The sequence below is a fragment of the Erigeron canadensis genome, chromosome 4, assembly GCF_010389155.1.
Source record: "Erigeron canadensis isolate Cc75 chromosome 4, C_canadensis_v1, whole genome shotgun sequence".
Classification (NCBI taxonomy): domain Eukaryota; kingdom Viridiplantae; phylum Streptophyta; class Magnoliopsida; order Asterales; family Asteraceae; genus Erigeron; species Erigeron canadensis.
Genome location: NC_057764.1, coordinates 22,081,313 through 22,098,500, shown reverse-complemented (window position 1 = coordinate 22,098,500; position 17,188 = coordinate 22,081,313). Strand labels below are relative to the sequence as shown.

At 33.7% G+C, this 17,188-nt stretch overlaps 2 protein-coding genes across 2 annotated transcripts; both read left to right on the top strand.

Annotated features, from left to right (window-relative positions):
* The first annotated feature begins 5,922 nt into the window (after nt 1-5,922).
* On the top strand, nt 5,923-12,846 carry LOC122597158 (GDSL esterase/lipase At1g71250-like). The gene is made up of 7 exons (XM_043769789.1): nt 5,923-6,348; nt 6,426-7,008; nt 10,027-10,209; nt 10,992-11,116; nt 11,223-11,456; nt 12,001-12,238; nt 12,604-12,846. The coding sequence occupies exons 1-7, from the start codon at nt 5,923-5,925 to the stop codon at nt 12,834-12,836; spliced, it is 2,022 nt and encodes a 673-aa protein (XP_043625724.1). The 3' UTR covers nt 12,837-12,846.
* A 721-nt stretch (nt 12,847-13,567) lies between these two features.
* Nucleotides 13,568-15,839, top strand: LOC122596369 (GDSL esterase/lipase At1g29670-like). The gene is made up of 5 exons (XM_043768935.1): nt 13,568-13,812; nt 14,362-14,489; nt 14,909-15,154; nt 15,253-15,490; nt 15,614-15,839. Exons 1-5 carry the CDS (start codon nt 13,584-13,586, stop codon nt 15,826-15,828), a joined length of 1,056 nt encoding a protein of 351 aa, XP_043624870.1. The 5' UTR covers nt 13,568-13,583; the 3' UTR covers nt 15,829-15,839.
* The last annotated feature ends 1,349 nt before the right edge of the window (nt 15,840-17,188 follow it).

Genomic DNA, 17,188 nt, shown 5'->3' with positions numbered 1-17,188 from the left:
TCAGTATGTTTAGTATACTAGTAAGTTCCTACACGTTTGTTTATTCTAAAAAATTAGCACTTTACTTTGACAAAGTCACAATATGGCAGTTAAGTGGAGAAATGGTCCTCCACGTTTTGGCAGTATAGGATGATAGTTAGTAGGACCATATTCCATGTATGTATGGCTAACTATATATAGCCTTGTATGTAATGGAGTGCAGTTATTATTGAAAACATGTCTTTCTCTTCTCTTACCTTCTTTAACAAATCGTTTCTCTCATATATATAAAACACAATACCAGAAAATAAAAGGGTCTTAATTCCCTTTAGAATTGACGAACGGAGTAATAGTTTTGTACTTTCACAAGGTAATTAAACCCAAACACTCTTTTAAGATTGTAAATTTAAGTAAAACTTTAATAGATTTTAAGAATAATACGAGATGAGATGATTCAATAACAAGATGACAAATCATTGAAATAGTCATATGATTATTTATAAGTAAATAAAAGGTTTAATACAAAAATAGTTTTGATTGAACAAACCCTAAAGCCATACACGATTACATCGAAATAAGTTTGAGAGAGACACAATGGTAACAACGCAGAAGACGCCTAAGAAATGTTAAGATCCCTAGGTATACAGTATTCGAATATATATAGGCAGCAGATCCTCCATACAGGTCCTTCCTTTTTCTATCTTGACACATTCAGTCCCTTGAGTCCAGTAATGAGTCTTGTACACTTTTGGTCCTTCTGCTTCTCTTTTGTTCGCGCAACCTGCACCAACCGACTATGTTAAAAAGGGATATTAGCAGATAATTAAGCTATCTAAACAACAAAGATTGAAATTAGCTTTATAAATTTGTGACAGGTGATGATCTTAAGAAGCGGGTGCAGGATCTGATTTTTCCGGAAAAAGTGGAAGTAACCGCCACCACGGAAACAGAGAAACCACCAGATAACTCCATCATCCGCAATAAGAAGTTGCTCAAAGCTGTTGTTGGCGATCGATGGTTGGAAGCAAAATGCCTTCTAAAAAACAACAAAGATGCTGCCACACAAGCAATTACTAATCATGAAGGCCTTACAATGCTTCACATAGCTGTGATAGAAGGACGCAATAACTTTCTCCAAAGGTTGCTTGACTTCATAGACGATGAAAATACAATCAAATTAGTAACTGATAGTTCGAGAAATACTGCTCTGCACATGGCGGCATTCTGCAACAACAAACTTGCTGCCCAACTCTTGGTTAAAAAATGTAGAAGTATGTTATTTTGTGTGAATGATTCAAACATGACACCATTACAGTGGGCTAACACCTTCACAAAACTCGATACATTTTTATATTTGTGGGAAGCTGTTAACGATGAGCAAGGGAAACACGATGAGGACATAAATCGTAATGAAGATGAAATTCGTAGATATATTAATTTCGATATTCTTGAAGATGCTATTTCCACAAAACAATATGGTGAGTGAGTACGGTCTGGGTTATTCAGTTAACCCAAATGATGGTATGAGCTAGTTTTATTGATTGAAATTCTAATTTTGACATTGTACGTAATCTTGCAGATATAGCATCGAAATTGGTCAACATATTTCCTCAAGTGGGTATGAAAGATGACCGGCTCTTGATGGCAATTGCTAGAACCTTTCCGAGTGACCTTGGGTTTGTTGAAGCATTGATATGTCCATGTATGTACCTACCTAATACTATCTACCAGTACATATATTAAATTCTTTTAGCTAGAAGATATCCATTTTTATGCTACAAATGTCTACAGTGGGAACCAACTATCAGATTGGATATTGTGTGTAGTAAAAATGTTCAAATCATGAACCGACCAATAAGAAACCTACACATGACGGCTTAAATGGGTTGCCACGTATGTCATATTACATGATTTGCACAATTTATCAAGTTGTTAACATACAATGTCCAAAACCTTAGTTCGTTCCTACTATAGATATTTCGTGATAGTTAGTTACATTCCACTTTACTTAACCCTAATAATAACTCAGCGGGGAATCCAGAAGTTTATGATCAGGTCGGGGGCCTATATAAAAACCAACCATAGATTCGCATGGAAACTCGAGGCCTAATGGATTGATTAAACAAAAACCACCATAATTCAATGGTGAATGTTTACCAATGACTCTAACCACGCTGCTTTGTAATAAGACGATTAGACAGACATATATGCTCTACCAACTGATATTTATCTTGTAGCTTTAGAAAATTTCCATCGGAGAATTGTAAAGAGAAGTTCTTCTCTTTATAATGCACCTGGAGTTTTGTACGCTTTATGGGATGACAATGGCTTATGGACAATGAGAACTTTGAAGGAGGCCATATGGTGGTTGCAAGAAACTGTCATGATATTACTTGGTGAGGCTACTGATAATAAAAATGCAAAAAGTTGGATATTAATTACAGTAATTAGCATCTAATTTATTTAGCTTTTTTCATAATGCGCAGTAGTCCCGGTTGCTGTACTTTATCCACTATATCAGTTGATTCGTCTCCTCATTCTAGTGATTCTATACCCCTTCTTTATGTTGTATTTCCTCCTTTGGAAGGTTTTAACAATGTCAGGTACGTAAGAGATTGATTACCAATTTAATTAAGGATTGAGATCCCTTAAAGTTCAAACCAACTTTACCAATAAAATTGAAAATCTTGTCCATTGGATTAAAATCAAAGGTCAAGATTCAAATATAAGTTTTGAATCTTGACCTTTAATTTTGATCCAATGGTCATGATTCAACCAACTTCGATCACTAGTAAAGTTATAATCAACTTTAGGGATCCTCATCCTTTATTTAATCTGCTCATAACTGTCATTCTGTCCCTAGATAAAGTACTCGCCTTTTAAGGCCCAAACAAGTATGACCCGCCTATGCCTACACCCAAGCCTAGTTTTTCACAGGTTATTTAATCTGAGGAAGTGATATTAGTATCATAATAGTTGATTAATTTATCACACATATGCTTTACTGACTTATACATTGCATTATTAAAGTTGTACTATGTGGTAAAAAAAATCAATCTTTGTCGTTGATGATCTAGTAATTATACCCTTGAATATATATATATATATATATTATGGAGGAAAATTACTCAAATAAGAATTATATAAATACAGTTAGGATAAGATTAGTTGCTTTGTAACTTTGTTGATTTTTTTCAATTTACAACTAACGCTATATTCGGCCATTGGCCGGAGATAACATGCGGAGATAGACTTGCGATTCATGAATTTTGACATACCAACCATTGGACAAGAAAAAAAAATACAAATATAAATTTTAAAATAAAAACTTCAGTGGCAAAGTGCAAAATCGTAAACTTTCTTAGAAAATAAAAATAAGAAATTAAAACTTTGATGCTAAAAAAAATAATATTAAAACTGTAATAGCATGAATCCTCAAACATAAAACTTTGATGGTAAAAAAAAGCTAAAAGATTTAGTGATTAAAATGTAAAAGACTAAAATGATACCCGCTTAAAATAATGAATTTAACCATTTGGTGTTAGATCAAGTGGCCACCGGGGACTCTCTTTGGAGGTTTCAAGAGAGGGGATCGATGTTGGCTGGGAAACATGGGATCGAATCTCAATTCTCCATGGTCTCGGGCATTTACCTCTTCGGGTTTCAACCGCTAGCATATTGCCCGTTTGGATTTCACTGCTAGATTTCAAACCACTAACAAACTAACACGCCATTCTAAAATAAAAAAGTAAATAAAATAATAATGATATAAAAAAAAAAAAACAACCTTAAACTAAACAGGGAGTCTGGTAACTACACAACACGTTATTTATAAAACAAAAATAAATGTACAAGCAAAATAGACAGAGAGACCGAGGAAAGTGACTTCATTGTTGATCACACAGATTTTTATATACAGTATATAATTTTTTTATGTTAACCAAAATCAAGATTATGTTACATGTATACTAAAATATTAATGGGTTAAGTATTTTGATAGGTATGTAACTTGTATATTTTTTTCTATTGTTTGGGAAAAAAAACTTTCATTCGGTTTATTATATGTAATTAACTTGTAAAACTGAACAAATCGTATAATATCGGTTGAATGCTAACGTGACACCATCGCCACATCAGTATGTAGTCCATTGCTTACACGATTAGTTTAATTTTACAAGTTAATTACATACAATGAATTAAATGAAAGTTTTTTTTCCACAAAACAAAAAAAAGAAAAATTTTGATTTTATTTGGACATATTGGTGTTGATTTATTATGAACTTCTTATTAATTAAATTGTGCATTTGTATGTTGTTTCTCCGGCGAACAAAAAAAATTTTGATTTTATTTTTTCCGGTTGACTATATTTTCCTAAGAAAAAGAGATAACCTCATTTACTTTTTGTCTTGTTGTGTTACTATTTAATTATTTTTATCTTATACCCGTATAGTTTTATAATAATTACAAACTGGTTTATAAGTATCATTTTGAGTTTTCACAAGATTTTTTAACTTTATGTATTAAGTTTCAATTTAATATCATGTATTTTTTATAATGTTTCTTTAGGTGGGTTTTAATATTAATTTAACTGATGAATGTTCACCAATAAACTGAGATTTCAGTGTAGGGGTTAATAGTAAAAGTGGTTCAGTTTGGTAAGTTAGTGTAATGCTGACTTTGGCGCCAATACATTGAGTTTCAGTGTGATTGGTTAAAGATGGTCTTACAATATTCATCCCTTAATTTTTAACATAATGGTATCATTCCTTTTAACATTAATTACTTTTGCATATAACCACATCACTAACGCCCTGCCGCTTGTTACCAACTCTGTTGTCACGGTCACTACCGTCGCATTGCGCATGTGCCAATATAGTATAAATAAATATAGATTGGGTTGTATAACAAGGGGTGACTTATTTAAGGACCCTTAAATAATTAGAGAACCTGAAAACCATTTTGGTCCACACAATCATCTCCTATAATCATAAAATTTCTTCTAACCTATTTAAAATTTTTCATGGCATTCGTTTATCAATAGATGAAATCAATACATTTCTATAGGTTGTCTTAAAATACCGTCTTCTATCATTAAAAAGGTGACTCGATATATTTTTGATGACATTTTAATCTTAAATATTTTGGTGGTATTAATGTATGCAAGTTGTATACCGTACACACGTGAAGGTAAGATATCTAAATAAAATAAGTTCGTTTACACATGTACAAGTTAGCAATAACATCATCACCGTAAACTTTGATTCAAAGCGCGCTCCACCCTTAGGTGTATTAATAAAGGGTAGCTGGTCGGGGTGCAATAGGTCATAAAAGGTGATTGGTCATAGGGTGTGATCGATGATAGGGTAATATATCTGACAGGCTCCGCCCTTATCTTCATTATTGTCTAGGTATAATCATTTACTAATTTAAATTCGAAAATAAAAGTTTTAGACATGTCTATACATACACAAACAAAAAAATTGAAAATAAAAAAGTTGTAGAAAAGTGTAGAAAGTATATCGAGTGAAAGAGTTACGACCATTTTGGAACAACATTTGAAAGTTTTTGAAGGTCATTAAATAGCATGTTGCGTATACGTGTTGAATTTTGAATGTTTGATGTGCGTGTTTCTTGTACAGCAACGTATAGCGATGCATTTTATGACTTTTTTTTTTAAAACCATGAATTGATGAAACCAGTAGGAATAAGAATTACCTTTTGTTAATTAGGAACCAGTATAATTTTGAAAAAAACATCTACTTTGGGCTTAAGGCACTTCTGGAAAAAAAATAAAAATTTCAGCGTTCGGTTGGCCTGACCAACTATTGGCCTGTACAACTAGAGACCGGAGGTCTATTTCTGAAACTATATATTTAGAACTCCAGGTTGGGCCAAGACTTTGTGCACTTCTAATTTCACCAACTGTTCGTCAAATTTTCAGTAATGCCAATTAAGCGTATAGATGTGAAGAGAAAGAGATACCAAGAAGCGAAAGAATTTATGAATATAATATGTAATCATATCGATAAGTTAGGTCCTTTTAATTATGATCATCCCTGTTACCATCAACCCTGTCTGGAGGCAATACGTCAAGATGCTTACGAGGTTGTTGATGAGATTCTATCTAGGTCACCGGGTTTGCTACGAGGTAGAGAGTATTCATTTATTAAGTTAGCAGCATCAAATCGTGCTGACAAAATCTACAACCTTATCTATCACTTGAATGTTAGAATGGATGAATATAGAAGATATGAAGATAACGATGAAAACAACATCTTACATATGGTCGGGAAGTTGGCACCTCAACATATACTTAGTCATACTACAGGTGCAGCATTGCAACTACAACGAGAGCTTCAATGGTTCCAGGTAAAGTAGAAATAAAAAATGATTTTATCATGCTATTTTGCTCTTGAGTTACATAAATAACAAATCAAAATTAACAGGAAGTGGAGAAGCTCATGTTACCGAAAGATCTTGTGAGCTATAACGCCAATATGGAGACACCACAAATGGTGTTTTCTAATCAGCACGCGGCATTGGTGAAGGAAGGGGAACAATGGATGAAAACAACTTCAGAATCATGCAGCATAACCGCTGCATTGATTGTAACAATTGTATTTGCAGCAGCTATTACCGTACCCGGTGGGAACGTTCAAGAAACAGGCATTCCTTTATTTAGGAAAGAAATCGCATTCATTATCTTTGCAGTATGTGATGCAATCTCACTATTTTCAGCTGCTAGCGCACTGTTAGTGTTCTTATCAATCCTTACTACACGTTTTGCGGAAATGGATTTCTTGGTCAGTTTACCCAGACGGTTGATTATTGGTCTTTGCGCGTTATTCCTCTCTACAGCTTCCATGATGGTAGCATTTAGTGCAATTTTGTTTCTAGTCTTTTGTGATCAAAGACCATGGATGCTGGCACCAATAGGTGGGTTAACGTGTATGCCAATTGCAGTTATTGTTACTCTACAATTGCCGCTCTTGGTTGACTTGTTCAAGTCAACATACATCCCCATCTTTGGTAAGCAAGAATACATATCTAGTGGTAAATTTATTTCAAAGCACCCTACGTTTGGGTATTGACCCATAGCTCTGCACGTACGTTGTTATAATTTATAGTGTTTAAAGATTTTGTTCATCTTATTATCCTGTTGTACAATCTTTTGTTCACCTTATTGTTTTAGCGAACATCACACTATTTCAAAATCCAGTGTCTTGCAATTTAATTGGCATTCTATATTCATTTAATGTTTAATCATGATTGTTTTCGGAATTTCCATTTTCATATGAACCTTGTTGTGACCTAAGGAATGAGTGGCAATATATGTATGCGGAACTATCGTGTTCGAAAATTTTCATTTTTTTCGACGGTTTCCATCTAGCCGAAAATCGAAATATCAAAAATGATCATTGCAACAATCATATGTTCTTATCCACGGATGCTTATTGTTATGATATACTCTCTCCCTTCCATTTTAAACTGTCTTAGCTTAAATTTTAAAGTACTTTCGGTATAACTTTAACCAAAAATATTTTTATTTTGAATTATATAAAAGTTAGTGAAATTTATATTAAATTAAAATACTTTTAAAACTCAATGTATTCACACACACACATATATATATATATCTATATATTTATCAAAAGCTATATAACAAAAATCTTCAAGGTCATATATAGTTGGGGAAAAAAAAACCTTAAATAGTCAAATTTGGACATCGAAAATAGAAACTGAGCATTGGCCGTCAAACCCTCTGACTATTTCAAATTTGTCGTAACTTTGGTTGACCTTTCCGAGAGTTGAAACTTGTACGGTAGTCCTATATTAACATATTAAGATGATTCCAATTTTTGTTTTTCAAATTTGATATCTTTGATTTTTGGCGAAAATTTGTCCATTTTTTATTTCTAAATATGATTTAACTAAATTATTTTTAATTTCTTCTCTTTTTCATATTTTTGAGTCAAAATTAAGTTGAGTCGTTTCAAGTGATATCCGGTTGTGGGTCATTGGCTCTACTTTAGCATTCAATTGATAAAATACACTGACAGAAAATATTGCTACCATGCTTATCAAAGTGTTACTTCGTCAATAAGATCAAGCAAGTGCATAAACACATTTACATTTTACATAAAATATAAACAGCATCAAAGGCCGATCGAAGCTCTGGTTGCGGTTTGCCAAAGCAAGTCTGGTCAAATTAATACTCGTATGAAGTATGAACATGGTTAGATGATCTATGGCTGATCCTGATATTCGTACGTATACATGTGGAATACCTAAATAGAGCAGCCCAAATAGATTATTTGTTGCTAAGGAACTTATCAGCCCAATAAGGCCAAGCCAGCGGGCCAAAATGACACGTATACCATACTTATGGATTTCCAGTCACTCCTTTTGATCCAAGTTACCTTTGGTCCCTTTGGATCCGATAAAAATGGATGTTCATCTTATAATTCATCATTCAATTGGACAAGTTAATAGAAAATTAAAAGTCAATGTCATATATATTACACTACATCCTTTTGAATTTGATATCAACAAAGATCCAAAAAATGAAATAAGAGATCTTGGGTGTGTTTGGGTTTATAAGTTGCGTATAAAAGAATGTGGAAGAAAGTAAGAAATGATGTTTAGTTGATGGGCACGAGAACTAAAAATGTGTATAAAACATAAAATCGTTAGATATTTTAGTGTATTGCATATAGGCTTGAAGGTGCAAAATGCACACCTATCTCAATTTATTATGACTATAGGGTTGAAGTCCTAAGGGACGGGTCCGGGGGTAACGCGTTTGCGGTCCAAAGGGCGGCAGCCCCTGACGGGTTCCAAGGGGTAGACAGGGGCGGTTCTTCATAGGGACCGGTGGGGCCCGGACATCGCCGTTTTCTTACTTTTGAGTTTCGTCCAAAAAAATTATTTTTATTAAATCAGCCCCTAAGGATTATATTTAAATTTATGTTGATAAGTTTAATAAACTTAATAGTCCAATAAAATTTACCTTTTTAGTTTTTATAGCCGATAATTCACTTAGCAGATTAATAAATCTTTATTTTTAGGCCTGGTTTTCCTCCTTTTTTTTGAGTATTTGTAGTTTTTGTTGGTTAAAAACTATGTATTGGTAATTTGAATGAAAAACTTGATTATTAGTATTATTTTTGTTTGACCAGACTCGAATTAGTGAATTACATCCCGGAATATAACGATGGAAAAAAATAAAATTAAAAATAAAAATTCAAGCCCCCACAACTAAGACTTTCAAGATCCGTCACTGGGGTAGAGTCCCTGGCTAGGGTCAAAATTATAATCAATCTTGTCTTCTTCATTCTTGTTACTCTTGATGCAGTATCGCACGCAATCAAATGGCTCAAGATCGAATATTAGATGATCAAATTATTGAAAACCATCATGGTTTCTTGACAAAAGTCAATTTTCTTATATACTCAAAATATTCAACTCCATTTTACAATAACCAATATCATTATTTATATTAATGCTAACACCCCTAAAATAGGAAAAAAATCAAATCATACTTATCATAATAAATAAAAAGATAACTTTTAAAAATAAAAGATAATTTATTAAAATAGAAGATATTCGGGTCACGGGTTGCCTGTATCAACTCTCTTCTCTAGTTCTTTTCTCTAAAACATATACACCCAAAAACCAAAAACTTCTCAATTCTAATTGTATCCGGTTAAATAGTCTGTGAGTCGCTAAATTTAATTCAATTTGCTAAGTATACAATTATTCAACCCTTACCAACACTAGAATCCGGCTACAAGTCAATTGCAGCTCTATATAATCATGGTTAGAAAACCCAACTTAAGTAATGGTAAATTGATTGAAAAGTAACACCTTTTCACCAAATTTCTATTAGTTTGCCTAACTGATTTGTCCACCTCTCGTAATCCCTTTAAGTAGTATGTTTTTTGCATTCAAAACGAAACAACTTCTTGTAGTCACCAAACATGAATCGTTTAATGGGTCGTCTACCCTCACTTCATATCGTTGTAGTCTTATTGAATTCTGTGATAGTTACATACTCCGATGACCCACAAGTCCCATGTTATTTCATATTTGGAGACTCATTGGTCGATTGCGGCAATAACAATCCGCTTGACTCAGGATGGAAAGCCAACTATCCCCCTTATGGGATCGACTTTACAAAAGGCCCTACTGGAAGGTTTTGCAATGGTCGAACTACAGCAGATCTTATTGGTCTCTTCCTTTTACTCTTGCATTTTGTTTGATAGTTTTTATTGTACAAAAAAAGTTTATTTCAAGGCAAAGTAGGCACATAAGCACATAGCGATGTATGTATCAGATACACCTACATTATACACTAACCATCGAGGCATTTACAAGTGTCGTAATTAACCATATGCTTGATTTAACATTATGTATGCGGAGTTGCAAAATCTTGGTTTCCTTTCCATGATCCGCGGTCTTGAATTTCTCTTTTTAAAACTTGGAAAATAATTTTTAAACTCTTAAATATGGTCCTACTAATTTTCCTAATTATACTAGTACAACAATTGACATGTGTAATCTACAAATTCACATTCCTCATATCACGAATTCTGATCGTATACATCATGCTCTTGTTGTTGAAAGGATGTTTTGAAAAATCTATCAAGACTTTTAAAACTCTATCCTTTTTGTTTATTGCTTGCGAGGAGTATGCCACCTTTTCACATTCAATTAGCACGAAAATGAATACAGGTCTTTCATTTACAAGTGAGTGAAACAGTAAAACGAGAGTATATAATCGTATTTGTGCAGTTAAAATAAATGGGGATTGGTGGCTCATTGATATGATATCGGTGTCTTGAGTTCATCCACCTGGGTTTGAGACCCATGCAGTATCCACAATCGTAGGGGTGGGGGTGTATTTAAAAAACCTGGATATAATCCTAGGCATTCGGAGTAGTTTAGAAGTAGAATTAGGATAGTTTGCCGTTCAAAATAAATAAATAAATAAATGTATTGTTTGACTTCAGGTGAATATCTAGGCTTTGATGAGTTCATTCCGCCATATGCTACCGCAACTGACAAACAGATCAGCAAAGGAGTAAACTATGCCAGTGGTGGTTGTGGCATTAGAAAGGAAACAGGTAGTCATAATGTAAGCCCCATGACGGATCCTTTGTTAGGAGTACAATATATTGAACTACTATTAAAGAAAGCCTTGGAATTTTAGCAAAAGTATTTTGTGTTCTATTTGATCGCAGGGTGGCCGGCTCAGTTTAGATATACAGTTGAATAATCACAATTCAACAATTTCACGCATTGCAACCATTTACAAGAACACGACATTTCTTAAAGAATGCATATATCTAGTGAATATCGGAAGCAACGATTACATTAACAACTACTTCATGCCTGAACATTACAAGTCGAGACATGTCTATACTGAAGATCAATTTGCAAAAGTTCTTATGAAAGAATACTCTCAACAACTCATGGTACGTACACCTCTTATTACTTATATCTTTGCTCGATTATTGACTTTTGTATATCACTACAAGAAATGTATAGCTGTTTGCCCCATATGTTGTCGCTAGCTGGAGACGTATGGCAAAGACATTTGTTGACAACATGGGTTGTCGCTAAAGTCTTCGGCTCCTAAGGTATGTAGACAATCATGTGACGACATTATTCGTCATCAGAACGGAAACTAAAAGTTTTTTTATTTTTTGGCAATAAATAAATTTAAAAAAAAAAAAGAGGTTTAATTATGACACTGTCATTGCTGAGATATATTTGACTTTAATAGTCAAAAAGTAACTTTTTTTTTTGTCATTTAGTGATTCTTTAGTGATGACGACCTAATATCATCACAAAAGAAAACCGACTCTTGTTTTCATGTATGCATTATAATTTTTTTTTTTTTTTTGAAATCGAACCGTACCCATTTACTTTGTGATTTTTTTGTTCCATGTTTTTCCATCTAATTTCGATATAAAATCTTAATTAGCCACGTTTCTAACAAAATTGGATGTGCAACAGAGTCTGTATAAGTTGGGAGGTAGGAAAGTGGCTTTGTTTGGCCTGACTCAGATGGGATGCACACCATATATGGTAAACAAGTTTGGGACGAATGGGAAACAATGTGTGGAGTCGGTAAATGATGCTGTTAATTTATTCAATGCTATGTTTAAACCTCTTGTTGATAAGCTCAACAATAATATAGCAGATGCAAGATTCACTTACATCAACACTTCAGGAATTCTATATCCACAAGGAGGTAAAATATTAATATCGGTCGTGACATTCACTTTTTCTTTAAGAAAATGATGTAGTTCGCATACATATGTACACATAAACTTTTTCTTAAAATGGAAAGAATATGAAGTTTTTTAAGCCGTATCACATAACTTGATTCAATTTTTTTGCACTATAAAAAAAAAAAAAGGTGTGAATTAACCAGAGGTGCATTCAAGCGGACGAGCCAACTTTGAGCGAAGGTTTGGAAGCATTTGGGGGTGCATATGCGGTCTAAAGCATGCCATGAATGTGGCTTAAAAAACTTCCCATTTTAAAAAATTTAAAAATAAATTCATCAAAATTGGTCCAATTAGTGTTGTAAGATTATGTGTGTTGATTTTTCAGAAGTCGGAATGCGAACACCTCCTTGTTGTAAACTAGGTGGAGATTGGCCATGCGCTCCTAACTCAGATCCTTGTGCAATTCGGGCACTGTCAATATTTTTTGATGCTCTTCATCCTGCAGAAGTTTCTAATATTGCCATGGCAGCAAGAGCGTATAAAGCACTTCTACCTACTGATACATACCCTCATGATATAAAGCATTTGACGACTTTATCATTGAACAAGACGACATGATGTGAACATCATTGTTCCACAGAACTATGAGCATAGAATGGACTACACTGATAAAAGTTCCATCTTAAGTTCAAAATGGCAGAAACCAATCGATGGTTTACGGTGGATTCATATGATAGTACTGGTCGATTTTATTTCAATCATAAGTTCATAACATGTTATTAAGTATTGTAAATTGTTGGGTTAATTTAATACTCGTAATTATATAGGCATTTATAGAATCGAATAGACAAAAATAGGATTAATTATCTATGTGTATAGAATTAAAAAGTAGATTTAAGGTTTAAGAATGTAAAAATAAACAGTATTAACAAATTAGATTACTTACGGGTCAATGACCCATTCGATCATATTGAGAGTGCAGGACCCGAAGACCATTTACAGAAGAAAATTCACCATGAGTGAAAAAAACTCTCTAACCCAACATAAATCCTCAACTTTTTGTCTTATGTTTGGTACCATATAAGTGAAGGTATCTACTGGTATTACTCTGTATAACTACTTCATAACTTTCTACATAATTGATAAGCCTTAATCCGGATTTTGCTCTTATAAGGAAGATTTAAATATATACTCAACTTCTTAGACATAATTACAAATTTCCTCAAAGTGCAAAAGATTTCAATGCACAAATACCATACTCCTAAATATTTTACTTAACTGACTTGCCTACTTCTTCTCTCCCTCTTTATGTTCCATGCATTTTGCATTGAAAATGTTCCCCTAACAAACAATATTTGTCATATCATGGGGAATTGTCATATGTTTCTAGTGTTACTGCAATTTGGAATTTTGGTAGTCATAGGCAAACCACAAGTACCATGTTACTTCATATTTGGAGACTCATTAGTCGACAGCGGAAACAACAATAACCTCGCGACTCTGGCTAAAGCCAACTACCTGCCTTACGGGATAGATTTTCCAAAAGGTGTTACAGGAAGATTCACTAATGGTCGAACCATGGCAGATATGATCGGTCAATCTTTCTTCTTATATAATATATTTAAGATTACATCGCGATAACAACATTTTATTGTGTTGATGATGCATTTACTCTTAAAGGATTTTGATTCAGTAGTTAATTAATGAGCTAATATTATAGCAAACCTTTATTTTTTGGCCTTGTCTAATCCTGTACTGTTATAATTAGTTCATGATATAAAAGCTAGGGATTAGTTTCCGGGAATGTAAGAAACTTTGAACAAATGTCTATAGTAGGAAATAACTAAAGTTGTGTGTATTGTATTTAAGCAACTCGAAAAAATGTTTATTGTATATAAGAATTTTGTTTCAACCGATTAAAATCTGACAAGTGGAACCTGTAGATGGTTGCCACATATGTTTTCTTAAATACAATAAACATTTTTTCGAGTTGCTTACACACAATACACACAACTTTAGTTATTTCCTACTATAGACATTTGGTCAAAGATAGTTACATTCCAAGAAACTAATCTCTAAAAGCTAATAACATAAATGAAAAACAAAACTTTCTAAGTTTAAATGCCGTGGTCGATGTATGCAGGTGAAATACTAGGCTTTGATGAGTTCATTCCATCATACGCCAGTGTAACTAACGATGGACAGATGATCCGAGGTGTAAACTATGCCAGTGGTGGAGCTGGAATTCGATGTGAAACTGGAAGCCATCTGGTAATCATACGTACCCGCCTTTGATTGATTAAATTAAGTTAACATGGCTCATATGGGGTGAGTCGATCGACGCGTATCCATCAAGGGCGAAGCTATTAAGGGGCAGGGAGGGGCGCCCGACCCTCCGAATTGTTTTTTGCGATATAGGGGCATATTGTTTTCGTGTAGAGAAATTTTGATATACTCGGTTTCGACCCCCCATTTACCCGAAAAATAGCCTTAGGGAAAAAAAATTTAGATCCCGACCACCCACTGAAACTTTTCAAGCTTCGCCATTGGTATCCATTTGTGGTACCTGGCAAGGGTCCCCCCATTACCATTTTTATTTTCAATTTAAAATGAATTTAATGTCAACCTAACTTGGAACTTAGAACCGATGACAATGCTGATTAAGTCAATTGTATATTTGCCCAAGCTAGGGTGATAGAATTAGCTTGGACAGACAATTGTGTAATCACAAGACAGTAGTTTCGAGGCTTTTTTCCTTGCATCGAAACACGACATTCACCAATGAGTACCTTGGCAAGTGCATATATGTTGTCAATATCGGAAGCAACGATTACATCAACAACTACCTACTACCTACCATTTACACCACGAGCAGTAAGTATACACCACAACAATACGCAGCAAGCCTCATACAACAATACTCTAATCAACTTAAGGTGTGCATAGCATTTGTTTTGTGTTCCTATTTACATGCATGTTTGTTTACAAATTTATTATTTTCTTCACTGGAATGACTTATATTGACATATGACAGAATTTGTACAACTTGGGTGGTCGGAAGATTGTTGTATTTGGTCTAGCCAAATTAGGATGCGCCCCAGCTGAGATATCCGTCTTTGGCACAGATGGAAAGCGTTGCGTTGAGTCAATCAACGACGTGGTTAAGTATTTTAACGACAATCTTAAGCCTCTTGTGGATGAGCTAAACCATCATAACCACGATGCGAAGTTCACCTTCATCAACGTTTCACACATTTCAAGACTACAAAAAGGTAATCAAGAATATTATTTGAAAATAATTACATATATATAAGTAATTGTTTACACTGAATGATGCTACTAGTTAACATAACACTGAAAAACTGCAATCTTATTAATATCTGAAATCATTTCAGCTGTGCCGTTTGCAAATATTCCTTGTTGTGAAGTGGGGGCTGATTGGCAATGTGACCACACTACAACTACTCGCCATATTCGCGCATTGTCTGTTTACTATGACGGTTTTCATCCTACAGAATTCGCCAACAATATCATCGCAGTAACGTCATATTTCGCCCTGTCACATATGGATGCTTCTCCATATGATATTAATCATTTGGTTCAACTTTGATACTCACAAACATCGTGTGTAGTTTTAAGAGTTATTCGTCAGTAACACAAAGGCAAATAGGAATAAGATTATGGATTAATCATTATATTTTCCAATATGCAGATTATCTCCAGTGCCAAGAAATTAGTGAAAGTTACTCATTACATAGATTATAACAATATAAGAGCATAGTTTACTTTAGATGCATAATGCAAAACATTATTTTTTGAGTTTTGCCTTTATTTATATTGCTGGAGATGGTCTTTAGAGTTCTGTCTCCGTTGGTACATGAAGAGTTTCTCAATCAATTCAGTACATTCTTAAAAACACTAGCCTTCTACCCACGCGATGCGGCGGGGCATAAGAAAAAAACGCTGGTTAAGTATTGGTACCGTGTTATTACATGATTGTATTGATTCAACTCAAGTGTTTTTTAATTAGTCCGGCTGAAAGTGCAAACCGCCGTTGTTGTTTTAGAGTGTGCATTTTTTATGTTGATTGATTATTAAATTCACTAACGCGTGTGTGTTTTTTTTTGGTATACTATGTGAGTAACTGCAGGGAAGGAATGGACACGCGTAAGGTTTTTTTTTAAGGATTTTTTTGGAATTTCAGGGATAAAGTGTTTGATGGTAGTATAGAATAAAAGAATAAATTAGAGATTTTAAAGGTAGAGTGTTAAATTTTAAGAGGGTGGAGTTTGTTTATATAGATAATATAGATAATTTAAAATTGTTGTATTTCGTTAAATAGTTAGATTAGTAAAATTATAATCTATATCAATATTAGTTATTTTTAGTTTTTAGAAAGTGGTTTCTTGGTGCGAGGGGGTAGGGGCCATAACAAGGTTATCAGACCAGGGCGGTCTTAAGGGTAGACAAAGTGGGCGATGGGCCAAGACCCGTTTTTTTACAGGGCCTGGTTTTTTTTTAATGTTATATATATAGGTATTAGGTAGAATAAAAAAAAGTATTAAAGTAAAACAGATAAAACAATATGTTTCTCTTCATTCAAAATCACCGTGGATAATGAAAATTATCGTGCATCAATTGCTTCGTGAATCTTCGTACATCAGTTTAATCATGATCTAAAGGTCAAGATATTGTCTTATTTGTTTTACTTTAATATTTGTTTTACAATACACATAACCCCTATATATATAATATAAAATTAAAACTTTTACCGTCTTATAAAGGGAAAAAAAGCCAAAGCAGTCATAATAATCGAAGTCAAGCGGTGCTCTCATTCTATCACTGTGATCACAAATTGTTCTTGTCTCCTCCACCTTTCTTTTAATTTGCAGGTGATACTTTTCTCTTTGTTTTTATTTTATGTAGATCACGATTAATTGCAAACTTTTATTTTATGATTTTGCATTTTT